Below are 27,869 nucleotides of genomic sequence, written 5' to 3'. Positions count from 1 at the left end.
GAAACTAAAATATATAATAAATAACAAAAATAAAATAAATTCAATATTATTCAGGAATGTCCAAACTTAAATGATCAATGTGTTAGACAAGGTCATATCGTAATCAAAAGCATGTTTCTCGTTCATTAGAACGTCATGTCGTCATGCCCTTCTCAATCACGACCCACAAACTTTTTTTCTTTAATTATCTCGTATCTTCAAGTTCCTTTGATGCTTCAGCCACCATAGCAAGAAATTCAAGAGTTGAATTGGACGAGTCATAAGACATTGATGAGTTGGGTGAGAATAAAGTGCATGAACCCTCCATTTCATTTTTTTATAGATAGTATAAAGTTGTAATAGAGTAGAAGAAGAAATGTGAAAAATATTTAAAGGTTTAATTTGTTCAAAGGTTTGATTGGTTTTGATGTAGTGGATTTTTTTTATATAAAATTTTCACGGTTAATACACCGTTAACATATGCCTGCCGTGATCACCATCATGAATTCCCCCATCTCTCCCGTGATCTAAGTGGTTGTGATGGTGTTCTATGATCATCACTTGATTACATTGTCCATCATGACGACCCCCCCCCCCCCCCCCCCTCTTCTGTTAGAAGCTATAACTTAAAATAAATTTTTGTTTAATAGCTATTTCGATTCATGTAACTTGACCCTAATTGACTTCTAACTTTATATGTCTTTAGTTGAATTTAAGCCCTCATCATTTAGAAGTGACTCCATTTTTTAACACCATAAGCCTTTGATGATTCTCATTTATTCAGATGGGAAATAATAGTAGCATGCATTAATATTTACTAAAAAATTATAATATGAATCAACTAACAAAATGGATGCTTGATTATTTATCAGTTGAAAATGAGCGAGTCAATAAAAGAAAGTACGTATTGATAGTTTTCGCTGGTTTTTAAGCTTGTTAAGGTTATTTCAAGTGATATTTTCCCTGGATGGCATTTTTGTTTGTTGACTTTGAGATGTGTCATTCATTTTTCTTAAACTTATCTTTCTCAACTTTGTTAAATGTCTTCTGTTTAGTGATTTGGTCAATGCATTATTTTTCCATGACATCGACCATGATACTACCATGTGGTAGTTATCATCTCATTATTAAAACGTGTTATCCAAATAATTGATGATGATACAACCTTAGTATCAAAAAGGACTTGTTTATCACTTATGAGTTTTCATCAGTGCACTTGAATTCAATCTATGGTGCCACTATAAGCAGTGGCGTAGCCAAAAATATTTTTCTATGGGTTCAGAAAATTTTGAGGGACGGGCGACCGTTGTTTATCACTTAGATTTGGGTTTCTGCGGCTTCGATGTTGAAATTTCTACGGGTTCGATGTCAAAATACACTAATACATAACACTAAAACAAAATTTTGTACATGTTCAGCCGAACCCGTTCGCCTAAAGCTGCCTGCGCCCCTGACCGTAAGATCAAACACACATGCTTAGTTAGTTTTAAAGTATACCAACATTCTTACCGTTTAGTAAAACTATATGCTTACAAAGCAAGAAGTATAGACTTTGAACACGCATCATTTGTGAATGATATTTCAATTACATGTTTTTTATTACTTAGATTAATAGATTATCATAAAAAAAATATGTACTTATAATAATAATATTAATAATAATAATAATAAGCCATGTACTATGGAATTCAAAATTCAAATCTAACAAATTATGAGACCCTAACAAGTTAGGAATTAAATTTCATATGTTAATTCTATTGAACTCAATTGGAATCGACGCCCCAAATCAACATTTAGTTAAAAATACTTCATCCTAACATGCATAAAATGAAACCGCTTGTGTTCAAATTTACAATAGTTAGTCATATTCATACTTGTACTAAGAGCATCCACAACAACAAACATTTGCAAACCGCTACATTATCGCCATATAATATTTCAAACTTTTCTCAAAAACTTTATTTTTTCCACAACAAAAAAACCTCTACAAACTCCATTAAAAAATTATTAAAACTATACATATATATAATGTATACATATGTGAATGTGAGATAGGGAAAGATAAAATATGTCACCTCAAAGCCCATTTCATGTCTATAGGGAACAACTTCCAATCTAAGGACTTTACCCTACAATTGTGATCTTTGCTCGCCTTAGGTCTGTAACCCGCCATGTAGATTCGGACCTCGGGAGCTGGAGCTTGTATCTCTATACAATTAGACTACTTACATCAAGTCATAAATCATAATTCAAATAACTAGTTATCTAGGTACAACATTGTAATTTACATAAAATACAATAGTAAATTCATGAATTGAAAGGCTTTTGATGCCTACTTTATTCGAGAAAACAAACACTACGTGCCTGCATGCGATTTATTAAGATGACTAGATAGTATCACTAGCCATAACATATACTTAGCAACGGTGAGAATGAAATTGATAAATGAAATTTTCCTTGCCTAAGTGGTCTCTACGTGATATCGTTTTCATTATTACCATCACTTGTTATAACACATAGCCTTATATTCGTTTATTTTTTAATTAATTTTTTCGATAGTTATTATTTAAATGACCCATCATACGTCAATACAGTAAAATTGATCAAATCTAGTGGTTTGTGAAAGTTAGTCAAATAATGCGAACTAATGATTGTGTCAGTTTCCAAATTTTATTCTTCCCCTAACTTAGTTGGAGAAAGACAATCAAACGATTTTGTTTCCACAAGATAATTCTTTGTGCATATATGTTAATTAGTTGTCCCATCCTTTTTTTTGGCATTTCCAAACCAACCATTAAAATTAGATTTTTTGGTCTTCTTTATTTTCAACCTCAATTATTTAAATCATATTAAAATATCCATTTAACATGTCAATATCAAAAAATAAAAAAAATATCCATTTACCCAACCAACTATCAAAATACTCATTCAAAAACTCGTCAACTCAGTCACCTTTTAACCATTACACGACATAATTTTCAACCAACTAAATTTGACCACCTGTCCAAGAAAACCTCGTCGAAAGCCAAAAAATTCTCGTCGAAATAATTTCTTTAGACGCCTATATAAAACCATTGGCTCCGACGATATTTTTAGAAAAAAAAACTACCGACCCGATGGTTTTATAACACGTAATAAAATTTAGTTGATTGAATATCTCATTCGGTAATAATTAAAAAATACCAAGTTGACAAATTTTAGGGTAAACATCTTATATGGTGTTTGGGATTTGCTTATTTTCATCAAGTTATAACTTATTAACTTTATGAAAAAGAATAAGGTGTTTGGGATTGCTTTTGATGCGAAAAGAAAAGTTTCATAAATTACATTTTTATAACTTATTAACTTAATGAAAAATTATAAGAAGGTAAAATAAGGAATTCCAAACACCTTTAAAACTAATTGATCAAAAGAATGATTTATCAACATTGGCCTATCAAATATTGATAAGACATTATAGTCATTCTTGGTTATCTATTTTGCTATTATTATTGTATCTTACTATCTTTACAGGTATATATATATATTTTTTTTACAAAAGCAAAGTAGAGAAAGTGAGACAAAAAAGTATTTGTCCTTTTTCTCCTGGAACAGGTATATATGTGTGTATATTCCAGAATCACCCCTTATCTCTCCCTATACAAAATAATAATAAAATCTATACATATATATTTGGATATTCTTCTAAATACGCAACACTTTTACTTAATTTGGCATTGCCGTAGCGATCTTTCTTTCACTTCTCGTGATTACGATCCAAAAGATCCGATTACTTTCACCGAGATTCTCTCATTTCTGGTACAATTATTATATTCATACCGTATATATTTATACACGTATATCTATGGATTGACGTATGTATTAATTTGTACAGTTGAGTTGATTTCAATCAGTTTAAAAAGCTAAACCTAACCTAACCTAACCTGCATTCGAAGAGAGAGATGGTGAATAATAATAATAATAATAATAATAATAATAATAATGGCGTTGGGAAGCTGAAGAAAGTGATAGTCGGAGTTTGTGTAATGGAAAAGAAGGTGAAATGCGGCCCCGAGGTTCTGTTTCTTTTTAGTTAGTTAGTAGTTGTTATCTGATACACGATCAGATCGTAGCTAGTAAAACTACTGTCATGTATACCGTTATTTGAATTCAATTGATTTAGCTTTATTATTATTATTATTATTATTATTATTGAATTGATTTGTTTACGTTTTATAAATGGAATTAGGTTTTCTCAGCTCCGATGGGGCAAATACTGGAGAGGCTGCAAGCGTTTGGTGAATTTGAGGTATTACTGATTACTGATTAGCTACCTATTCGTTGCTCGTAAGAGGTGTATTGTTTAATTGATTCGGACATTCGGTTACGCTTTTGGTTGAAATTGAAGTGAGATTCGGATATTCTCAAGTTGTAAAGTAGCAAGTGGCTATCAGATTCTGTAAAAAAAGTTAGTGATTAGACTGACATGATACATTATTTGTGGTTGTGTTTTTGTCATGGAAGTAACTTATAAAGTGATATGAATTGTTTGAGAGTGTGAATTTGTAGGTTAAAAGTTTGATGATAATATTGATGTGTGTATAATTGTGTAGATAATCTATTTTGGGGACAAGGTTATACTGGAAGAACCTATAGAGAGGTATATTTATATCTTATTATTAATATATTATTAGTTTGAGAATATTAATCACTTCAGTCATTATTTCTGATAAGTTTTAGTGTTGATTATATGTCTTACTGAAAATTTTTTTAGTTATTTTTGGCTAAAGTACCAATTACACTAATTATATATTGTAGCTATAGCTTATTTACAACTAAAAAGATTCTAATTGACTTTGCTGTTGGAAACTAATGGAATTGATATTTTCCCTTCGTTAATGAGAAAATTGCTTTTCAGTGAAAGGAATTGATCTTAAGTTAAAACATGAGGACATTAGTTTGATGTTAAATGGTAATTAACAAGTCAATACATACACCTTTGACTTTGGTATTGTATAATGTATATTGTTGCCAAACTAGTGGCTGTCACTATTGCTTTTTATTTGCTAGCATCTATGTAAATAAGCATAAGTTTTCTCAAACATTCTTACTAAAAAAAGGTATTATTAGGATATTCATCTCTTACTCGCTCTGGCTTATCGATTGTAGCCTTGACTTTGCTATTTCAGGTGGCCAATATGTGATTGTTTGATTGCTTTCCATTCCTCTGGGTATCCCCTTGAAAAAGCTGAAGCATATGCTGCATTAAGGAAGTATGTGCTTTTTTGTTTAATGTTTTTAAATTATTCTTTTCTTGTCAGTGTGTATAATAAGAGCTGTCTTTTTAGGCATACTAATTAGTTTAGGATCCTGCATATTTAGAACATTGTCACGGTATGATTACTCATTAGCAAGCTTTAGTATATTGGTGTTGGTCCTGTTGGATTATTAACATGATGTTCTGCAGAGATACAAGCATGTAAACCACTCAGCATTCAGTTCATACTTTTAGGAATTTTTTTCTGGCAGTCGTAGCGATGATAATTATATTTGGAGTGTCTACTTAATTATTTGGTCTGAAAACTCCTATTAACTTTTTTCTCATGAAAATTGACTTTAGAATAGTCCTGATTGACTGATTGTTGAAAACTAGGATATGGTTCTTTCTTGAAACAACCATTATTTTCCTCTCCAAAATTGATGTTGTGACTTTTATTTATTTACTTTATTTAAGTTAGTTAGCTGTTGTCTATTTGATTATATGCTAATGTTTTAATTCTAGTCTTATAAAAAATTTGCCTTACTCAAATTACCTTTATTTGTTATTTCTTTGTTCAGACCTTTCCTTATCAACGAACTGGAACCTCAGCACCTTCTTCATGACCGAAGGAAAGTGTATGAGGTATGGTGCTTACTCGCCTTTTATAATCTCTGTATTCCAAGAAAGCACATGTACATATACCATATTTCTGTTGACCTGAAACTGAGAAATGTTGACTAGTCTCACTTCATCATTCTTCTTATAGCCTTTACCTGGTAAAAGCCTTGATGGATAGTGGCCAATTAAAAACCCATCTTTTTAAACAAATAAAACAAAATTGGAAATGGTATATGGATAATACTGCTGTTATACCTTAGCTACCCAATACTCAGTTCCAGTGAACTCATTTCCATACTAACAAGTTAGCACTTGTAACTTTACATCGTCAATGCTTGAAATTTGACATACTTGTAATCTGCTATTTTCTGTACTAGAACGTTAAGTGTGTGAGTTACTTTTTATTCTTTCACTACTACTAAAAGTGATTATTACTCTTTCTTGTTTTTCTTTATTTTTCCCTGTTGAAAAATTAAGTGCCTTGAAGCGTGTGGAATCCCAGTCCCAAGATATGCGTTTGTAAATAGGGACAAACCATATGAAGATTTGGAATATTTTGTTGAGGAAGAAGATTTTGTTGAGATTCACGGGCAGCGATTTTGGAAGCCTTTTGTGGAGAAACCTGTTCATGGTAAGTATCTGCCACAATTTTTATGTTATACTTTATTTAAACTACCCATCTGCCCTTTTCTATTTTTTTCATATGTGCCTCGACCTTGATATATGATTCTAATCTTTTTAAGCTTTAAATTCTTGTTTATAAACCGCTAGCTCACACTTCTAGAACTTCCTTGTTTGCGAGTATTGTGCTACTTATGTAAGCTTTTGTTTTACATTTTCCATACCTAAGTGTTGATTGTTTATCTGCTTTCCTTTCTTTAAAGGTGATGATCACAGAATAATGATATATTATCCCAGCTCAGCAGGGGGTGGCATGAAAGAATTGTTTCGAAAGGTGAGCTTTCTGATTTAATATTCTTATGGAAGTTTGAACTAGAGAAACTCATAAACTAAGAGATAAAATTTTGTTTGCTGATTAACATGTGGAAACAATCTTGGACTCATGTTCTACTCTTTAAGCTTGAAACATTAAATGAAGTGGTCTTTGAAGCTGAATGTCTAGATAATTTAATTTGCCTTGTTTTCCATGGGATATCCAGTTACAAATCAGTTAGGTTTCAATTGTTAGATTTAGAATGTACCAAATATATTTTATAGGCTGTTCAAATAGCAGTAGGTCTTTGAATCCCTTGGTGTAACTTTTAAGATTAGATCTCGAGTCACTTGCATAGGCTTGTTGTTTATACTCTCTCCATATGAAACAATGCATATGTAACAGTAAATCATCTTTTCCATGATTAATATGTGTGTGTTGTATTTAATTTGTGATTCACGTGCTAGAAGTGTTCCAATATTCACCTTTCTTTCAGGTTGGTAACAGATCAAGTGAGTTTCATCCAGAGGTTAGAAGAGTGAGACGTGAAGGCTCTTATATATATGAGGAATTTATGCCAACTGGTGGAACAGATGTTAAGGTAACAGTACTTACTAATGTATCCCCTAATATATGGGAGGTTAAGAATTTCAATTATGTTGGTCAAAGTACCTACAAATGTATTATTCATGGTACTCGTGACTGATTGATAATGCATAGGTTTTTATATCCTAGTGCAATATAACTTTTATGATCTGCTATGGTGCTACTTTATTCCTTTCACAAATCACAAGTAACCAGAATTTATGATCTGCTACTTTTTGCGGTGTTATTCTTCTGTATGCATGTTGTCTAAAGTCAACATATAAAGAATAATATTGTCAACTAATGAGTTCTATATTACTATTGATAGCCTTGCTTCTTTTTGTGTGTGGGTGTTGGGACTCGGAAAATTCAAGTTTTCCAACCAGGGTGTGAATTTTGATTGATAAAACTTAAAAGGATGCACTAAATTAACAAGTGTTTTTTTTTTTTTTTGGTTTTGTGTTGTTGTGCTGTAAATTTATTTATTTAATGATATGGTTTTCCGTGGTTGGGTTGGGTGGCAAGGACATAGGTTTCAGTGCAGTTTTTTTCTTGGCAATAGTCGATTAGTCGATATGTATTTGTGTAAAACCTTTGTTACTGGTTACTGTTTATGCTGTAGGTGTATACAGTTGGTGCAGAGTATGCACACGCAGAGGCAAGAAAGTCCCCAGTTGTTGATGGTGTAGTAATGAGAAATCCAGATGGCAAAGAAGTAAGTGATACATAAATAATATTGCTTGAACAGTTGTCAATGAACCTTTTATTGAGGCTTTTATCAAGACTCAAGTACCAAGGGACGGATTAACTTGTAGAATTTGTGTGTTCATTACAACACATGCGATTCACTTCTACTACATTTTTTTACCTTTTTCTCAATTTCATAGAAAATAGATGTGCTTATCAGAGGGCTTAATAGTTATCTGAATTTGTTATCTTTGACAGGTCAGGTATCCTGTGCTTCTTACTCCAACTGAGAAGCAAATGGCAAGAGAAGTTTGCATTGCGTTTAGGCAAGGGGTATGCTATATTATTCCTAGCTTAGAGAAGTTTGCGTTGACTTGTCACATGATATTTTTATGCACTTACGTTGACAAATATTATATATATGCCCAAAAATCTGTTTCTCTGAGTGTATTGTGATCACTTTTTAGAAATATATAGTGAGCTTAGAGAAGCTTGTGTTTATTGTTTATCACCATGCTTGCCACCAAACGCACCGTCTTTGCTTTTTAAGGAAAGATGATCTAATAACGAGGTGAGAGAATGTACATGTTTTTTCTATGAAAGATATGGTGAATGTGGTGGCAAGTTTGATGGTGGTTATAGATTTGCAACATTTAGGACCTTTGTGTCCATTTACCAACTTGGTTATTGTTTAATGATCTGGCATACTCATGTTTCTACAGGTGTGTGGGTTTGATCTCTTGCGCTGTGAAGGCCGTTCATATGTTTGTGATGTGAACGGGTGGAGCTTTGTCAAAAACTCCTACAAGTAATAAGCACTAATTACGCTTTACCTGTTAAACTGTTGATTCTCTTAGTTAAATAACTATGTATGTTCCCTTTATTGTTGTTGTCTTGCTAATTTCATGCGCACATAACTACAGATATTATGATGATGCTGCTTGTGTGTTGAGAAAGATGTTTCTAGATGCAAAAGCTCCCCATCTTTCAACAACAATTCCACCAGTATTGCCATGGAAGGTCAATGAGCCAGCTCAGCTATGTGAGGGTGGGCTAACACGTCAGGGAAGTGGGATTGGCTCATTTGGACAGTCTGAGGAGCTACGTTGTGTGATAGCTATAATTCGTCAGTAAGATACATATATCCTTGCTTTTCTTTTCTCTGTTTTGTGAGCACTTTTGTTTAATTTTATATACACTAATGTTTTGTTGGACAGTGGTGATAGAACTGCAAAGCAAAAGGTAAAGTTGAAGGTCACTGAGGAAAAGTTACTGAATTTAATGCTCAAGTACAATGGGGGAAGGCCTAGAGCTGAGGTGATTTTGATATGAACACTCGTACTATCCATTTGTTCCTAGTTAATCACTGGCTTATCTTTTAGTTGACAACTAATTTTCTTTCAGACAAAACTCAAGAGTGCAGTCCAATTGCAAGACTTGTTAGATGCTACACGGCTATTAGTACCTCGTAATAGGTAATTCTGACTTGTAAACCGTTTACTGTAACTGTTTTAATTATTATAAATCACCTTCCTTTGGACAATTTGAAGATGGGTATATTAGTTCCATATATCTGGAAGTTCTTGCTTACGGACTTGTGAATTTACCTTACTAAAGTGAGGGGGCTGCAGAATAATTTGGTACTTGTAGTTTTGTCAAGTCTCTTGATATATTCAAGTTATTAGTTATGAATTTTATTGTCATCACTTATTAGTATGAAAAGAGTAGGGATTAGCAAATGGTACCGGTACCTAACCAGGTACTTTCAGTACCAATTCGGTACCCACTTTTTGAGGTTTCGGGATCCGTACGGTACCCGTATTTTACCCATTTTTGCCTTCAGTACAGGTACCGACCGGTACCCATTTTTGGCGATTTTCGGTATCGTTTTTGCTACCGTTACCGAACTCATAAATCACAGTTAGATTATGTTATTTGTTCTATTAGTGTGTAATATATCTAATTGGAATATTTTTGTTTTTGACAGACTTGGTCCTGGAAGTGATAGTGAAGCAGAAGACATTGAACATGCAGAAAAGCTTCGTCAAGTTAAAGCAGTTCTTGAAGAGGTTTAAATTCAAATTTGTCATCATTACTGCAATTCTATATTTATTACCTGCTTCATATCTTCATAATCAGGTAGAGAGGCTTCATAGTTGTTCTACCTGATAAATTTTTCTAAATTATAAGACGGGTTTTCTTGAAATCAATATATTATTCAACAACATTAAATGTATTAGAGCTCTATATCTGAACTTGATAGGTAGATGACTGCTATATTTTCAGGGTGGTCATTTCTCTGGTATTTATCGGAAGGTTCAACTTAAACCACTTAAGTGGGTTAAAGTTGAGGAAGGTGATACTGAAGAAGAACGGCCCATTGAGGCCCTCATGGTTCTGAAATATGGAGGTGTTCTTACACATGCTGGCAGGAAACAGGTCTACCATAATATTTTCAATTCCCTATCTCACACACAATGTAGTTTGATTAAGATTTTCAAAACACATTTGTAACTATGGATGAGAGAACTAGGGAAGTGATACACATAATTATTGTCTTTAAACAACACAAGCATTTAATATATACGTGTTGCCTTTTTGTTTCTCCTTGATAGGCTGAAGAACTTGGCAGATATTTCCGCAACAATATGTATCCAGGTGAATATCCTATTAACTTTACACTGCAATCCTTTTCCCTTTCAAGTGGTAAATGTTGAAGACATACTAAAGGATTATTTATTCATATAAAAATTTGATTTAAAAGTACCGACATGCAATGTATTTAAAATTAGGACCAGTACATATTTAGCATGTCAAGAAGCTATGCGTTTACTTACTTACATGCTTATTAGGTATATGAGAATAATACACGCTTATTTCAGGTGAAGGTACTGGACTGCTTCGTCTCCATAGTACATACAGACATGACCTTAAGATTTACAGCTCTGACGAGGGCCGTGTACAGGTGCCAAACTTTAATTTACATTATTTTTCTTCATGCCATCGTTTGTACACTTGTCCTACCATTTTTATACCTTGCTTTAAACTTCTGCTTATGTACCGACATCACTTTCTTTTGACAACTTAATGAGCCTGTTTGTGGGTTGAATTCTCTCAACAGATGTCAGCTGCTGCATTTGCCAAGGGATTGTTAGACTTGGAAGGGCAATTAACACCAATATTGGTTTGTTGTCTTCTATATTTTATTTAACAGTTTGATGATGCAACTTTACCTTAGGCTATGACTGAAAAGAACACATTCTTTTTGAAGGTTTCACTTGTCAGCAAGGACTCATCAATGTTGGACGGACTCGATAATGCAAGTATTGAGATGGAAGAAGCTAAGGTTACTTATATTCTATCTGAAATGCATGAGTTTAACTTTGTAACATAAAGTTGCAAATTTTAATATGAAAGTCATCTTAGATATGAAGATATGCACACATAATTAGTTATTATATATTCCTTATCTTTATATAAATTTGAAAATTTTCTACTATTATAGGCTAGATTGAACGAGTTGATAACATCTGGAGTTAAGGCAGCGCAGGCAATTGGATCATCTAAACAACCCTGGATGGTTGATGGGGCTGGACTTCCTCTGAATGCTTCTGAGCTTCTTCCTACACTAGTATATATTCACTTTTTGCAGTATTTTAATTAACTGAACTTTTTCAGAAAATAAAGTTTTATACCGGGTTGATGCTATCTTTGCATTAGTTTCTATGTATTTTTATGATTTTTCACAAGTTGAAGAAGTAATATGATAGTTGGAGGATGTTATTATCTAATTTGATCTGTATTCTGTCTTTAATAGGTGAAACTGACTAGAAAAGTTACAGAACAAGTGAGATTACTAGCAAAAGATGAAGACGAGAAGCTTGCTGAGACTGCTTCATATGATGTAATTCCACCATATGATCAAGCAAGAGCACTTGGTAAAACTAATATAGATATAGACCGGATTGCCGCGGGATTACCTTGTGGGAGTGAAGGCTTTCTTTTAATGTATGCACGCTGGAGAAAACTGGAACGCGACTTGTATAATGAACGCAAAGAGTAAGCTTTTGCATACAATAAAAAGTTACCTTTAATAGCCTGATTCATTAACATTTTGCTTCTGTCGCCTTTAACAGTAGATACGATATAACTCAAATTCCAGATGTATATGACTCGTGCAAGTAAGTAATTTTACACATTCGCTTTTGGATGTTGAGTATAACTTCTTTCTATGAGTGTTCTTACTTTTGCAACCTTGAACAGGTATGATCTTTTGCACAATGCACATCTAAATATAGATGGTCTGGATGAGCTCTTCAAAGTTGCTCAGGTATGTTTATGAGAAACAATACATATACTCTCCTGAAAAATGATTCTTTAATCCAAGTAAAATATTTATCAAACATCCCTGAAATCTATAATTGTTTCAGTTGCTTGCTGATGGTGTTATTCCAAATGAGTATGGCATCAATCCCATGCAGAAATTGAAGATAGGCTCCAAGGTTAACTTGATACTCATCTTTTCATTTGTCTTTTAGTTTACTAAATTTTTTTGCCATAAATTTTTGTGGTGGTATTGATATCTACATGTAATTGTGGGCCTTACCAACTTTATAGATTGCTAGACGCTTATTGGGTAAAATCTTGATCGATTTGAGGAATACACGTGAAGAAGCCATCAATGTTGCAGAACTAAAGAATCAATGTCAAACCTCAACAACCTCCACCAAGAATGATAAAGAACATACAGATCATCAACCGTTATCTCTAATTAAGAACGAAGAATCAAGAAGAACCAGCTTCACTAGTGATAAGTCAATGGATCAGGATGAAGATGATGACAAGGAGATAAAATACCGCTTGGATCCAAAGTGAGAACATAATCCTTTTAATCTGATTATAAATGCAAAAGACGGTATATAATCTTTCCTCTTTCATTTCTCTAGATATGCCAATGTGAAAACACCTGACAGACACGTCCGGACCCGCCTTTACTTCACATCGGTAGGTAAAATTACCATCTTTCTTAATCTTGTTTTTTTATTAACTTTTTTAAATATATCGACAGGAGTCTCATATCCACTCATTGATGAACGTTCTTCGTTACTCTAATTTGGACGAATCTCTTCAAGGGGAAGCCAGCCTCATTTGTGACAATGCTTTGGAACGCCTTTTGAAAACAAAAGAACTCGATTACATGAGTTATATCGTTTTAAGGATGTTTGAAAATACCGAGGTTGGTCATTTGGTGTACTTTTAAAAAGTGTTGAATTAAGTTCAGTTAAGTTTACTTATTGTATAAACCAACTGTAGGTAAATTTAGAAGACCCGAAAAGGTTCCGTCTTGAAATGGCTTTTAGCCGTGGTGCAGATTTATCCCCCTTGGAGGTAATCCATTTCATAATTGCATCTTTGTTTCTTCCACATTCCACGATAATTATTTATTGTTTTTTGTTTTTGGTTTTATAGAAAACCGACACAGAGGCGGCTTCACTGCACCAGGAGCACACATTACCAATAATGGGTCCAGAAAGGCTGCAAGAAATAGGGGCGTATTTGACTTTAGATAAAATGGAGGAAATGGTCCGTCCGTTTGCCATGCCCGCAGAAGACTTCCCCCCACCATCTATTCCTCAGGGGTTCTCGGGTTACTTTAAAAGTGCAGGGGTTTTGGAGCGTTTGGTAAACCTTTGGCCCTTTCACAAACATGCAAATGGTAATAATGTCAATAAAAAACAAGTTGATTGAATTTCTGAAAACAAAGATGAGGTTTTGGGTGAATTTTGGAACGGTCAAAGAGGTTTATGTGAACAAAAGGTTTTGGCTTGTTTGACCCTTGTTATAGCAAGGTAGCAGTTTACGGATTTCCCTTTCATACAAAATCATTAAGTTTAAAGACAATTGTTTTAGACGGACGCCTAGGCATTGTTTTAGGCATTGTTTAAAGACAATTGTTTTAGACGGACGCCTAGGCATTGTATTTAGATGTTATTGTTTACATATAAATGTAATTTTGAGAAGTTTTCAAGTTATTGTCACTGCATATAAGTTAATGAGTCTTCTTTCCTGTTTGGATTGACCGCTCTTCCAAATTGACTTCGTCCCGACGCTCGCTCTATTCTCCCTGCTCTTTTCACAACACATTAGCTTAACTTTAATTTTGGAGTTGATAATACAAATAGTGCTAGTCCATTCGATTTGGTAAAAGTTTTAACAACTTTATGGTTTTCAGTTTGTAATATTTTTGAGTTTTAACACCAGGCTATGTTAAAACAATCTGTTTAAATTTATATGTAATAACTATTTTTCCATTGTATCAAAATACACGGACTTCTATATAATTTACTTAAAAGTAGTAATAGAAAGGAGAAAACAAAAACCTCAAAACTCCCTCTTGACGAACCTATGTTTTCTTCTTTCCTAGTTCAAACTGGCTGACCAGAGAATGCAATCAACAAGCCAACCGTCATCCTTAGACCACGTGTAGTCAAAACTAGGCACACCCGGGCATTTTACGCCATGTGGCGCCTAGTCAGATTTTGGGCATTTTGCAAAATGTGGGTGTAGTGGGAAAAACCGAAAAAGACTCCAAAACGCCTCTCTCCTCGCCCTCTCTCTACATCTCTCTCACAAAATCCTCAAAATTCGTGCATTCTTAGCATCTTGTAGGAAACGCCAACCCCAAAACGCATAGTGGGGCGGTGTTCCCCGACGTTTTCACCCCCCAAAACGCCATAACTTGGCCGACTACGGATGGTCTTAGGCTCTCTATATTATACCATCATTCATTTTCATCTTAGCATCACATCATCACCTCCATCATACCTTTACCACTCAATCTATGTTATACTTATCATTCATCATTCACTATTTTTTTCATATCTTTTATGTATAGGTACTAGGTTTTGACTAGAGGTGTACAAAACTGTTTTTTTCCCAAACCGAGCCGGTTCCTAAACCGAACTGGTTTGGGTTTTGCATGTTCAAAACCTGTTTGACCCAAAGCGGTTCTGTTTAGAAACCGGTTTAAGCATAGAACTAGTCAAACTGATCCGGACCGGTTCGGTTCGGCTTTAAACTGGTCTAAAACAAAAACAAAAAAAACAAAAAAAAACGGCTTGATTTTGAAAAACTGAAATTACCAAACCGCTATACGAACCGGCAGTTTTGGAACCGGTTTTTGAAACTAACCAATTCGGTTTGGTTTGGTTTCCGGTTAACTGGCTTTTTTATACACCTCTAGGTTTTAACTTTTAAGCGTTCTAATTAAATGACATGCCCTCGGGCCGAAGACGTAGTCTCCTCATGAGGCCCGAAGCAGATTGTAACACGTGAGAATATAATATAAATTTTTTAATACAATGAATTTTCTACAAAACCACAAATTTTACACATCAGAAGAGAGAACCCTCTAAATATAGAAGTATACTAGTTTAAAGTTCAAACCTCAAGTTTAAACGAAGATAAACCCTGAAACCGGGGGCCTAATTTATGCCGGCCCTAACCATCAACTTAATTTATTTACTTTTTTTTACAGTCCAAGATATTATTTTTTATTTTATTTTTAAACAATCGCAGGTGCCTAGTAAACCAACAACCTACGCTTCTACACCAAAGCTGCGACAGTGCGTCTATCTCCTCCTTTATTCCTTTGCACACATTATTATTATTATTAGTATCTTTTTTCGTTCGTGTGTGATCATAACATATTAATAATATATCATAATCATACTTTTTGTTTCATGCATTGTGTCTTTCTTTTCAGATGGTTGATGGCTCATGTTTAACGTGCCAACGTTGCGGGTTTATGGGGTTAGAAAGTGGTCCAGACAACTCATTCTACTGCATGGAATGCGGATTACCAGCTGATGACATTAAGGACGCTGCTGACGGTGAAGACGACATGCTTTTGACCCAAGAGAAAGCAAGGTGTATGGTTCGAAGGCGCGTTGTTAAACACGAGCCACTCTCTCAGTCCGAACCGCTTTCAAGCTTTTGGCAAACTCTAATGACTCAAGAGGATGTTGATGCCGATGCTGGTGGGCCTTCTTCGGTTATTAGGAAGACGTATGTTATGGGACTCCAGTTAATGATTCAAATGCAAGTGAAGGTCTTGGTTGAGGAGTGTAATGTGTGTCCTTTAGTTGTTGGCATGGTCGAGTCCGTTTGGTTAAGATTTGTGGCGTCGACTAAGGTTTTTGCGCATGATTGGGCGCTTATTGCTATTGAGGAATCAGGTTTGACAAATTTTCGAAGTTATAAATTGACAATCTTGAAATTGATAACTATAAATAAACATGTAAATTATGCTAACCAATTATTTTTTTTCATAAAAATACATATAATTTTTTGTTTCATGCATTGTGTCTTTCTTTACAGATTATACATATTTTTTTCATAAAAATACATATAATTTAAAAAAAAAAAAAATTCGGGCCTAGAGGGGTGTTGGGCCTGTGCCACCCTAAGGCCGGCCCTGAATAGTCTGCCAACTTTTGGATCAGCTCCTTATCATTTATCTTGCATACTGACTAACTAACATACTTTGATTACATATCAGGTGTAACAAAAGGTGTTTCGAGTAAGGGTGAACATGAAGCCACGCCTCGGACACGTAATGATCTTGCTAAACGTTGTTTGACGATATGGCACCGATCACTTAGCAAAACTATACCTTTATCTTACACTCTAGCAATTTCCTTTTTGGTGTGCCATTTGGCAAGGGAGCCAATCTTGCCAACAGATATTATAAAATGGACACTTGAAGGAAAACTTCCCTATTTTACCGCTTTTCTTGAAATCGGTAAACAAATGGGACCCTCTCTTGGCGCGTGTCTCCTAAGTTCAAGCCATATGTTTAAACCTATACAAGCGATTTCATCAGAAAGACTCGAGTCATTAGCAGCTTCTATTGCCCATTCAATAGGATTAGAATTACCTGCGGTTAACTTTTATGCAGTTGCTTCATGTTATCTTGAACAGTTATCTCTTCCGGTTAATATTATTCTCCCTCACGCGTGTCGAATATATGAGTGGTGTATGCCACCCGAGTTGTGGTTATCTGCAAATGAGTCCAGGCTTCCTACACGCGCTTTTGTATTGTCTATACTTATAGTCTCAATTAGGATTCTTTACAATATACATGGTTTTGGAAAGTGGGAAATGTCTTTGTCTTGTGCCAGTAAGAGAAATAATGTTGCTGAGGTGTCGGAGCCATGTAGCAGCCAGTCATATGCAGATCAAGCCAACATGGATGGTACCGGCATTTTAGTTTTACTTCAGTCGAAATACAACGAGCTCATTGATACGAGTGGTAAGATTTGCCTTTGATTCGGTCATCAACGTGTTTGTCAGTCGATACGTGGAGTCTGTTTATATTTTTAGTAGTGTCTAACATGTTGTGCTGTTTGTGTTTGGTAGATTACGCGAAGGATTTAGAACGATATCTTACATTTTGTAAGTATGTGGTTTTTGGTGGTGTGGAATTGCCATCAGAGGATAATGAGGAAAATGAAATGATAAATGACCTTTGGAATTTTTATCAGAAGAAACAGGCATGCCTCTGTATTTGTTATTTTATATGTATTTATTGTTATTTGTTATAAATGTCTATACAGACACACATACGCATACGTACATGTATATACATCTGTTTGATTATTTTTTGATGATTCATTGTAGGATCATAAACCATACGAGTCATGTTCTTCAGGCGCTAGAATTCCCGACAAAAGACCTCTAGATCATCCGACGAACAAAATGAACAAGAACAAGAAACCGAGAGATGACAATGTTGAAATTATCGTTGGTCATAAAGAATCCTACAAAGAAAGAGAAATAAGGTGAATGAAAGAGAACAAATTTTGTTACATCGCTCCGAGGAGAAGAGTGAAAAGACACGATTACCTGCACTACACAAGAAAAAAGGGGAGCGGGACGTATGTCTATGCTGCACATGCTGATTATTACATTCTACTGCGTTCTTGTGCGCGAGTGGCTCAACTTGATGTTAGGAGTATGCATGTTGCAGTGCTTAGTTTCGAGAGGCGATTAGATTGGTTAGAAAAGAACATACAACACTCCTTGAAACAAACACCTTTTAAAGCTTGCCAACTTCGTCATGATGAAAAGTTTTAGTGATGCCTTTTAACATTTTTGCATTATATGATTAACAAAATCAATTATAATGGTGTTGGTTTCCAGTTAATATTCAAGCGATAAAGTGTTGTAAAATGTTGTGGTTTACTGTAAACCACAACATTTTACAACACTTTATCGCTTGAATATTAACTGGAAACCAACACCATTATAATTGATTTTGTTATATTCAATTAATCCATTGTTAAGACATGGATGGTATTTGCAGAGTTTCATCTGTATTTTCTTTCAGTTAATTGTTGATTTTTGGAGTTTTTAAGCGAAGGAAGTTCTCTTATATTCAATTAATCCGCTTATTGGTTCATCATATCTTTTAGAGCGTTTTTACAGTTATATGTGTATATCTTGTTGGTCAATCTTACGTCGGTCATTGCTGGTGTGGTGTTCAATCAAAGTTGTAAACCGTTTACAACTTTGATTGAACACCACACCAGCAATGACCGACGTAAGATTGACCAACAAGATATACACATATAACTGTAAAAACGCTCTAAAAGATATGATGAACCAATAAGCGGATTAATTGAATATAAGAGAAAACTTCCTTCGCTTAAAAACTCCAAAAATCAACAATTAACTGAAAGAAAATACAGATGAAACTCTGCAAATACCATCCATGTCTTAACAATGGATTAAAAAAAGTATTTTCGTATCTAAGCACGAACACTGCTCCTCAAAACGAGCATTCGGAAATTATTACTACCAAAACCATCAAATTCACACTACCATTACCACATTTCAAGGCTTAAGAGCCAAAGCAAGACCAAACTTTGCGCTCTTGTCAATAGCTTTGGTGTCAACTTCTCCTGAAAGAGTGAAAAGGGATTTCGGGCGCCACTCATGCTGGATCAGTGCACTTGCCTTTCCAACGTTGTTGACCCGAGCCTTGACTGTGGTCAATGGGTCCAATGAATGCTGGGTGCCAACTGTGATTGTGTTTTCATTCTTTGAGAAGCTGTGGTTCACCTCTGCACCTACCAATGTGTTGGTCAGGGGCTTAACGGTATGGTAGTAGGAAGCACTCAATGTGTCACCCTTGTCGTTCCTGAAAAAACCAACATAATAATTCAAATTTCAGTGTATCGTTTGCAGTTACAATGAACTATTTAACTAACTTGATAGTTTATCACACAAGGAATCAATCGTTTTTGAAAAAGAATATATAAATATTATAACCAGAAAGGATTAACAACTCACAAGGTCAAAGCAGCAATAAGATCAGCATTGGAGAAGCTGAATCCAGCATTGTATTTGGTGAGGTTACCAGTTTTGGTGTCAAAAGAAACATCAGCTCCAACTGAACTAATGTTAGTACCCACCACACCAGAAAAGTTAACGATTGGATTTGCATCCACCCCAACACTAGCACAGATTCCAGCATAGTCATGCAAGTATTGAAGTTCAACCTAGTGTTTTAATGAAATACAATTATGGTTAATCAGAACACCTTCTAGATGTTGGTTAATGAAAAATTATGCAACATTAGTTGCAATATAGATCTATGTTTCACAAGACAAAGAAAAGATTGCATACCTTGCCAGACCTTTGATCAGAAACTTTGAAGCTGATAATTGCCTTAAGCCCAGGTACAGGTTCATTAACTGTGATAGTTGTGGAGAGCTAACGACGATGCAAATAATTCAGTTAGTATTCACATAAATTTGTTAAGTGCTAAAACACCAATTCAGAAAAGAATGTTTAACATGAATGATCTTAAGATGCAGAAACTAGTGTTTTTTGTGGGCTTCAGAGTGAAGTAGTAAACTAGCATTGTATTTCACACAGAAAACTCACATTGGAATTGGTGTCCACTTTGATATCAGTAGTAATGTTGTTCCTCTTTAATTGAGTGTTGACATCAGCAAGAAACAGATCACCTTTCTTAATTCCAGATGATGTGATTGCCTACATGGTGTGAAAGTTTAGAATGTGAGTCCTGTTGCAAACAGCATTAACAAGCGAAATAGAGAATACCACAACTTGTTGGAACAAACACAAAATAAGTATGTATCAGAATAAAGTGTTATCCCATCTAAATATTTTATTCATAAACATGTGTCCTATAAACTAAGCAAGAGAGGTTAAAATATTTGACACTACAAGAATATAAGTCACATGTCTCGGTACACTTAACATCTGACAGGTTATGAATGAAATCTAGTTAACATATAGACGTTCTAGTTCATTTCACAAGCCAACATCAAAAAAGTGAATCAAGCACACAAACAAGTTGCATGAAAGAAAGAATACATTATATAACCCACTCAGCCAAACAATTTTGGTACAGATGATCCAGAAACCAACTAAAAAAAATCTTTGGAAATATAATAAACATTACTCAGATATCAACATAGGTGTACAGTACTATATCTTTATCATCTGGTAAAAAACATGTCAATTCCATAAGCAACAAGATGTTCCAAGAGCTACTCAGTGCAATAATAGAGAAGAGGACACAATAAGAAGAACTAGCCTCCATAGAAATGACTCTACACTTCTAATAAATTTCAAAAATAATGACGCTCATTACATATGCAATGTCACATTACAACAGATGATAGCTTAATGCTCACACGTGATATGAGCTGCAATACAGAACTATAGATTCTGAAATTGTGAACCGCTAGCAATTTCCACTTTCTGAGAAAACGAACAGTTATATAATCTACTCTCTTACAAATGAACAATCATTCATCAACACAGAACTCGATAATCAACATAACAACAATCACATCACACACGCTAACCTAACTACAATTCCATAACACCGTCAAAAACAATATAAAAACAAGCAGATCTGCAAAAAAGTATAGGAAACGTGACTCACAACTCCAGTAGGTGAATAGGTCGTGATGGTGAACTTATGGTCACTCTGGTAATCCTTGTACAGAAGATCTGCATCACACAACAAACAGATTCAAAATCAACTTCTTCTGATCCAAAATTTCAACACGAAAACACGCGTATCTCGAACTAATCAACCATATATACACACTATTATGCACGAAAACACACATATTTCAAACTAATCGACAGTATATACACATTTTATACACGAAAACACACATATCTCAAACTATTAACAGTATATACACATATTTTACATAAAAACACGCATATCTCGAACTAATTAACCGTATATAAAATAAATAATACATGAAAACACGTATCTCAAAACAAATCAACCGTATATACAAATTATTATGCATAAAACACACATATCTCGAACTAATCAACCATATATACACATTATTATACACAAAAATACACATTATTAACTAATCAACCGTATACACACAATATTATACACAAAAACACGTATATCTAGAACTATCAACCATATACACACATTATTATACAACGAAAACACACGTATCTGAAATAAATCAACCGTATATACAAATTATTATACATAAAACACGCATATCTCGAACTAATCAACCATATATACACGAAAATACACATATCTCTTAACTAATTCAACTAATCAACCGTATATACACATTATTATACACAAAACACGTATATCTAGAACTAATCAACCGAATAGGCACATTAGCATACACGAAAACACACATTTCTCAACCGAATCAACTGTATATACAAAATAACGCATATCTGGAACTAATCAACAGTATATACACACTATTCTACACGAAAACACGCATACACGTTATTATACACAAAACACAAGCATATCTGGAACTAATCAACCGTATATACGCATAATTATACACGAAAACACGCATATCTCGAGCTAATCGACCGTATATACGCATTATTATACACGAAAACACGTATATCTCAAACTAATCAACCGTATACACAGAGTACTAAACGCATATATGAAACTACAAAATCGCATCGAAATAGAAATAATAATAATAATAATAATATAATAAACGAACGAACCTCTGGCTTTTTTGCCGATATCGGAGTAGAGTCCTGGACCTTTCACCATGATTACTTGATAGCTCGAGAACAGAGATCCAAAACCACAAGCAGAATATCGAGAGCTTCAAAATCACCGGAAGAACAACGCTAAGCTATATCAATTGGAAATGACTACTGTATCAAGCCTGAAATGGCTAACCTAATTATTTGTACAACTTTAGATGCGTAAGGTACGAGTGAGGAAAGCAGTTAGGGTCTGAGTTTTGTGTATTTTAGCTACGGTGAATGATAAAACCAAATAGGTGTATTTTTACTTTCCTAAAATGTGTGCTTTGGAATCTTGGCCGTTCGATTAGGGAAACCGGTGTTGGGCCGTAGATCTCAGAGGGCTTTGGGAATTGGTTTCGCGAAATGAGGGTATTTTCGGAAGTTTATTAGTTAGTTACACGTGGATTTGTATTTTGATTTGGTGACTCATGCACTCATACTTTTTTTTTTAACTATTTTCTTATAACTACTACAACGTTATTTTATAATAATGTATTGAAAGTTTATAAAAATGCTACGGTGTTTGTATTTATATGCTTCGCATTCATCATACGACAATGTACATAATATGGTTGATGGATATATACACAATCTTGCATTCCCCTTTCGTCATTTGTAGCATTACTTCAATCAGAATTATCCTGACTTAGAGCTTTCACGAGAACGTTCATAAGCCACATCATATTCTAAATTTCCTTTAAAAACATTTCTTCTACAACGCCAAACATTCACAATCTATATTTGCATATTAAATTCAACATTATATTAGTGAAGACACTCATTATTTCTCAAAATTTGGATGATATATGAAGATTTTATACTTGTAAATGGTCATGTTTAAATTGTCCATGTGTTGTAAATCATGTTTTTCAATATTTCCAATCAAGTTGCTTTCATGTCGTGTCGCAACATTTACATTTTGGTTGGTTTTTTTAAGAAAAAAAAATCAAATATAGTTAAGCTTATGTTATAATGAGAAGCTAACTAGAATTATTATTATTATTATTTGAAAAGTATGAATCCATATATATTTTGAAAGGCCTCGATTGTTTGTTCGCTTAAGGTCACTAAAATGGTTGGACCGGCCCTGTTGAAGGCATAGAGTTCAAAATTGATTTTTGAAGTTGAAGCTATCATTTGAAATGTAATACCTACCCTACCTCATTCTTATGTATATAAAAAACCTCATCCTATCTTTGAACGTACAACTATTGCTGTATGTTAGGAGAATAAGTTATTAATAGTCAAAATCTATTTTAATGTAACCATGTTCATGATGCAACCTCACCCAAATTGTCTTTTCTTACTTAAGTTTTTTTTTTCTTTCAAGGTATTGGATGCAGTTGTAAACTTTTATAGCCAATTAAAATCCTCTGATTTGCAGTAAATCAACATAGTAAATCAATATATTGTTATAAGCTTTTATATGCTTTTTATACAAAATAAAAAGTTTTTATTTATTGTCATAACTCATAAGCTTTCATATGCTTTCTATATACAATTTATACTTGTACCTAACAACATGCTTACATTAAAAGGAATTTACATAAAATGAAGCATGCTCAAATGATTAATATATATGTCATGCTGATCAATGTGTTCTTATTATATGCTTGGCTTGAAAGATGTTGGCATGCCTTCTAGCTGTTCATCATTTACTTCTAGAATACCTTGCATCCCTTTTTATTAGATTCTATGTGGTTATAGAAGAATTTAACTAACATATATATATATATACTTCACATTCAACCGCTTAATTCGATCTGCTCATTGCTGTCTATAACTTCAACAACATGTAGTACACCAACGCGACGGGCAATGCAACAAGCAGTCCAATTATTATCCTGTAATTAAATTCAAATCGATCAGTCAACACGTTATTCATCCAACTTTGTAACATGTTTAAAATTTTAAATATATACAAACCCGGTGCTCAAGATTTCTGGATGAACATTATACTCCTTTGCAAACACAAACGGGACGATTCCTTGAGGAAGAGCCGCCTGAACAAACCATACCCGTTTATTAACCGATTTATATTATATATATCAATAACAGTAATAACAACAATAACAGAAATAACAGATTTATGGTTTCACTCTACCTGCATAACTGCAATTTGAAAAGGTACACCCTTTAATCCAATAGCAAAAGAGGGGCCTGCCATTATGGCGGGCCCAACAACGAACCGCAAGACCATGGCTAGTAATGCCAGCCGGGCCCCACACGCGACTATGTGCGCCTGTGATGCCATGAACAGCCCTAGGCTGAACATTGCCATTCCGAGTCCTCCATCTGATAATATAGATATTGAATCTTGAACTACCTTTGGCAGTTTCACATGGCACCTGCATTGATATTACAATTATCCGACTCGTATATTAATATTAATATTACTATCTTTGTGATATGCATTATATATGTATTGGATGATAAATTGATAATATTAGTGCACGCACTCACGCAGGCTTACCCGAAGCTTATAAACGCCCATGCAAGGCCTGCTATTGTTGCATTAGAATTAGGGTTAGTTAAAAGCTTCTTCACAACAGTTAATAAAATCAGCTTTACTTTTGTTCTTCTTAAAACACTTGAGTCTGCTTGTGGGTCCTCCAGTTCCTCTTGAATCAAAAGGTGAATAATTGATGTGTGCATAATTGCATATATATAAACATAGTTATATAAGTCCATTAAAACAATGTTATTAAAAAATATAAAACATACCAATGGCTGCTGTTGATTGCACCATGTGAGCTACTCTTGCACTTGACAGCTCAAACAGAAACAATAACAAGTTATACCAAATTAAACTTTGAAGTACAACTATCTGCGCAAGAAGTACCTCCGCTTCTTCTCCATACAACGCCTTCAACATCGGGATCCCCACGATCAAAGTGTTGGGTAATGTGGATAACGAAACACCCGTGATGATCCAGTTTAGATTACCGTTGGATCGGATACTAGCAACAACAGCAACCACAATTAAGGCAATGATTTTTTGAAGAACATCAGCACAGATTAACTTAATGTTTAATTTGTATGGATTGCATTTAGATATCACTTGGAAAGATAACAAAGGGATCGAAAACTTAACAACAAATTTGTTAATACCCGAACACTGATCCGGGGTTAAAAGATTTAGACACTTTACAGAAACATAACCCAAGATCATTGCAACATATAATGGGATTATAGCTGCCACAGTATGATAACCATCATTTAGAGATATCATGACTGTAACCTTGGATTATTAATATTTAATACTTTCTATACATTTTACTGTAGTTTATGACATGATGTATATATATATATAACCAACCGTGAGGGGATCTTTATTAATGAAGAAAAGTTTGTATTTCATCTTCCAAGTGAAGCTTTCTTGTTTGTTCGTTTAGCCCGTACGCGCAACATCCATCCTTCATAAAGGTTACTAGTTTTATTAATAATGATGGCTATACATGTATTAACTTATATTATTTATATATCATATATAATAATGAAATTAGTCAAAAGTTCAGGTTCCATTCCAGGTTAGGCTGTGCTGTTTGTGTTGTTTAAGGGTTCTTTTGGGACATATGGGACCAACATGTCTAGTTAAGTAGGGTTGTGTTTATAGATTAGCCGTGTATTAGATGTGATTAATACTAATTAATAATCCCAAAGTTTACGGCTTTTTAGTGTTGTGGATTCATGTATAATATGATTATGAATATATATAGCTTTTTATAAGAATTTGTGTGTTGTCTGATTAAGCATGAATTACTTTATGTGATGAGTGGTTTAGAGTATGGAGGAATATTGATATGAATTGCAAGCAAAGTAAGGAAGGTGAATGTACAGTAAGTACAAATGAAGGCAGAATTTCAGCTAGAAATGGTCAAAAGTGTTGGAATAAGTGTTAATGTGATTTTGCTTTACAAGGTGAAATTTTGCTAGAAATGTCCCCAACAGAATGCCTCTTTTTTAAAGACTCCTGTTGTAATCTGTAATTCTGATTTCTGCATTACTTGTGTCTTGAGCAACAAGGAAATGGGTTGGGCCGTTCTTTATTGGGCCCATACTAGTTATAAGCTTCACTCCAAGGTCTTTTTACCTTTTCAAAGGTGACAGTGAGTGTGTCACACTTAATATTGTGTTTGTATACTTGTATAGCGTAATATGATTATATGAACCTTCATACATTATGTGTCATCATCAAATTGTTTTTTTAACTATTATATAGTAGTTGGTAATCGTTTCTATATTGGTGTGCTGGCGTCCAAACATATGTACGCAAGCGCCTAGCTAGAGTTACTAGTTACTGGTTGATAACCGTTTACCTTTTCACTTAAGATTTCTTTTTGTTTCATCGTTTTATGACAATCATGCAAAGGTAAAGAACTCATAGTCTCATAACCACAACCAAGTGTATGGTGTGATTTTATTGATATATTGTAAACTCGGACTTAAGATTGTTTGCTCAACCGAACTAATTTGTAAAAACTATCCGTGGGAAGGTTATGAATGTGTTTAGTGTATAATTCTTACGTTATTCGAAAGATGAGCCATGATAATCACACAATGGTTTCAATTCCAACCTTAATTAACTTGATCACAAAAATGAACAATCACCAGAGTAATCTATATGTGTCGGGCCAACAGTAGCCAATGCAATGATTATCAAAAGTGTGTATATTGTGGGTTAGCATGGTCGGTTTCATTATAAGTTGCATTTATCAAACCAAAACTTACTGTGGTGTGGTCTACTTATTATATGAGCTCCAATTAATAGCCTACTTTCTGTTTGTTCCTCATGATCAAAATTCAAACATTTACAACGATCACCAGCCCAAAAATAACATATTATTATATATAATAAATAAGACGTTTGGTGTTGTTGGATTACGATTGGTCCACTTGGCATGCTCTGATTGGGCTACATAATTTATATTGTTTTTCTTTTTGTTAGTTTTTTGTTTTATATTGATAATTAAACAGTTATTCTCGTCATCTCACCATCTGAGACCGACAATGCTCGGGTTTACCGGCTCACCGTCACAACACCCGGGACGACAAAGCTCCGGTTTACTAACAACCGGGTTTTACCAACATGTTTGTTTTAGTACCGATAGCGTAATGAACGTAACTAAAACCGACCGAATTCGCGTCGACTCACCGCCACAACGTCCACAACCGACATCGCTCGGGTTTTTACCAACGTATGGGTTTTATCGATTCACCGCCCCAACGTCCACAACCGACATCGCTCGGGTTTTTACCAACGTATGGGTTTTATCGATTCACCGAAACACCGACAACGGTCGGGTTTTACCAACGTCCTAGTTTTACCGACCGAGTAAACGTGATTTTAAATATTTTATTTGTTTATTAATTTGAAGAACTTTTTTCTTAGGTTTTAACGCTTGGGTTTTACCAAATGCATTGCTTATAACGTAACGAACGTAATTGATATTGGTCAAATTCGCATCGAATCACTATCGTAACGCAACTGGTATATAAACAGATCCAACCTGGCCCGGCGCGAAAAACTAGTTAGTTACATTTTACAATCAACTAAAACTAAAATAAAGTGTCATCCATTAACTCCTTGTGGACTTGGCAACACCATACTTGCTCTAACTAGACTAAGTTAAATAATATCCTATATCCCTGACCATTAATCTTTCACCCACAAAACATATGGTCAAAACCAAAACTACCAAATGCATGGCGCCCCTCATTTTTCTG

At 34.4% G+C, this 27,869-nt stretch overlaps 3 protein-coding genes and 1 pseudogene across 7 annotated transcripts; 2 read left to right on the top strand and 2 right to left on the bottom strand.

The window, feature by feature from the left end:
- Positions 1-3,625: 3,625 nt before the first annotated feature.
- On the top strand, positions 3,626-13,960 carry LOC143550878 (inositol hexakisphosphate and diphosphoinositol-pentakisphosphate kinase VIP2-like). 4 transcript variants are annotated; one of them, XM_077041443.1, is made up of 31 exons: positions 3,626-3,777; positions 3,854-4,016; positions 4,208-4,267; positions 4,572-4,618; positions 5,148-5,231; positions 5,797-5,860; positions 6,314-6,467; positions 6,721-6,791; positions 7,267-7,371; positions 7,978-8,070; positions 8,301-8,375; positions 8,765-8,850; positions 8,966-9,172; positions 9,260-9,359; positions 9,447-9,517; positions 10,030-10,111; positions 10,329-10,481; positions 10,658-10,700; positions 10,925-11,007; positions 11,164-11,226; positions 11,314-11,388; positions 11,548-11,673; positions 11,860-12,101; positions 12,179-12,223; positions 12,306-12,372; positions 12,473-12,544; positions 12,660-12,913; positions 12,989-13,046; positions 13,111-13,278; positions 13,356-13,430; positions 13,512-13,960. In XM_077041443.1, exons 2-31 carry the CDS (start codon positions 3,921-3,923, stop codon positions 13,788-13,790), a joined length of 3,198 nt encoding a protein of 1,065 aa, XP_076897558.1. In that variant the 5' UTR covers positions 3,626-3,777; positions 3,854-3,920; the 3' UTR covers positions 13,791-13,960. The 4 variants fall into 4 exon arrangements, with proteins under 4 accessions (XP_076897558.1, XP_076897557.1, XP_076897560.1 ...); XM_077041442.1 differs by having other exon boundaries at positions 3,854-4,034; XM_077041445.1 differs by lacking the exons at positions 3,626-3,777; positions 3,854-4,016; positions 4,208-4,267; ... (2 more) ...; positions 5,797-5,860; positions 6,314-6,467 and having other exon boundaries at positions 6,733-6,791; positions 7,278-7,371.
- A 1,797-nt stretch (positions 13,961-15,757) lies between these two features.
- On the top strand, positions 15,758-18,184 carry LOC143550860 (TATA box-binding protein-associated factor RNA polymerase I subunit B-like; annotated as a pseudogene). The gene is made up of 4 exons (XR_013138404.1): positions 15,758-16,279; positions 16,603-17,355; positions 17,463-17,596; positions 17,724-18,184. The product of XR_013138404.1 is annotated as a TATA box-binding protein-associated factor RNA polymerase I subunit B-like (transcript).
- A 535-nt stretch (positions 18,185-18,719) lies between these two features.
- Positions 18,720-22,316, bottom strand: LOC143550876 (mitochondrial outer membrane protein porin of 34 kDa-like). The gene is made up of 6 exons (XM_077041441.1): positions 22,113-22,316; positions 21,028-21,095; positions 19,995-20,105; positions 19,734-19,820; positions 19,398-19,606; positions 18,720-19,245 (listed from the first exon to the last, which is right to left on the bottom strand). The coding sequence occupies exons 1-6, from the start codon at positions 22,159-22,161 to the stop codon at positions 18,939-18,941; spliced, it is 831 nt and encodes a 276-aa protein (XP_076897556.1). The 5' UTR covers positions 22,162-22,316; the 3' UTR covers positions 18,720-18,938.
- A 1,588-nt stretch (positions 22,317-23,904) lies between these two features.
- LOC143550859 (putative auxin efflux carrier component 8) lies at positions 23,905-25,374 on the bottom strand. The gene is made up of 5 exons (XM_077041430.1): positions 24,867-25,374; positions 24,616-24,763; positions 24,247-24,490; positions 24,069-24,145; positions 23,905-23,986 (listed from the first exon to the last, which is right to left on the bottom strand). The coding sequence occupies exons 1-5, from the start codon at positions 25,372-25,374 to the stop codon at positions 23,920-23,922; spliced, it is 1,044 nt and encodes a 347-aa protein (XP_076897545.1). The 3' UTR covers positions 23,905-23,919.
- Positions 25,375-27,869: the final 2,495 nt, after the last annotated feature.

This window comes from Bidens hawaiensis, unplaced genomic scaffold (assembly GCF_021521415.1).
Source record: "Bidens hawaiensis isolate Kalapana, Puna unplaced genomic scaffold, B.hawaiensis_p1.1 tig00016190_1, whole genome shotgun sequence".
In the NCBI taxonomy this organism is placed as follows: domain Eukaryota; kingdom Viridiplantae; phylum Streptophyta; class Magnoliopsida; order Asterales; family Asteraceae; genus Bidens; species Bidens hawaiensis.
Note: the sequence above shows the minus strand (reverse complement) of the source record. Positions and strands in the feature narration are given on the sequence as shown.

Bases quoted from the DNA above. Each gene is read 5' to 3' on its own strand.
- LOC143550878 (XM_077041442.1), top strand. From the start codon at position 3,921: ATGGTGAATAATAATAATAATAATAATAATAATAATAATAATGGCGTT. The intron at 12,545-12,659 runs GTTAACTTGATA...CCAACTTTATAG, and splicing joins AATTGAAGATAGGCTCCAAG to ATTGCTAGACGCTTATTGGG. The intron at 12,914-12,988 runs GTGAGAACATAA...TCATTTCTCTAG, and splicing joins AAATACCGCTTGGATCCAAA to ATATGCCAATGTGAAAACAC.
- LOC143550876 (XM_077041441.1), bottom strand. From the start codon at position 22,161: ATGGTGAAAGGTCCAGGACTCTACTCCGATATCGGCAAAAAAGCCAGA. The intron at 20,106-21,027 runs GTGAGTCACGTT...CACACCATGTAG, and splicing joins CCTATTCACCTACTGGAGTT to GCAATCACATCATCTGGAAT. The intron at 19,607-19,733 runs GTATGCAATCTT...TTAAAACACTAG, and splicing joins CTGATCAAAGGTCTGGCAAG to GTTGAACTTCAATACTTGCA.
- LOC143550859 (XM_077041430.1), bottom strand. From the start codon at position 25,374: ATGATATCTCTAAATGATGGTTATCATACTGTGGCAGCTATAATCCCA. The intron at 24,491-24,615 runs GTAAGCCTGCGT...ATATCAATGCAG, and splicing joins TGGGCGTTTATAAGCTTCGG to GTGCCATGTGAAACTGCCAA. The intron at 23,987-24,068 runs GTTTGTATATAT...ATTTAATTACAG, and splicing joins CCAGAAATCTTGAGCACCGG to GATAATAATTGGACTGCTTG.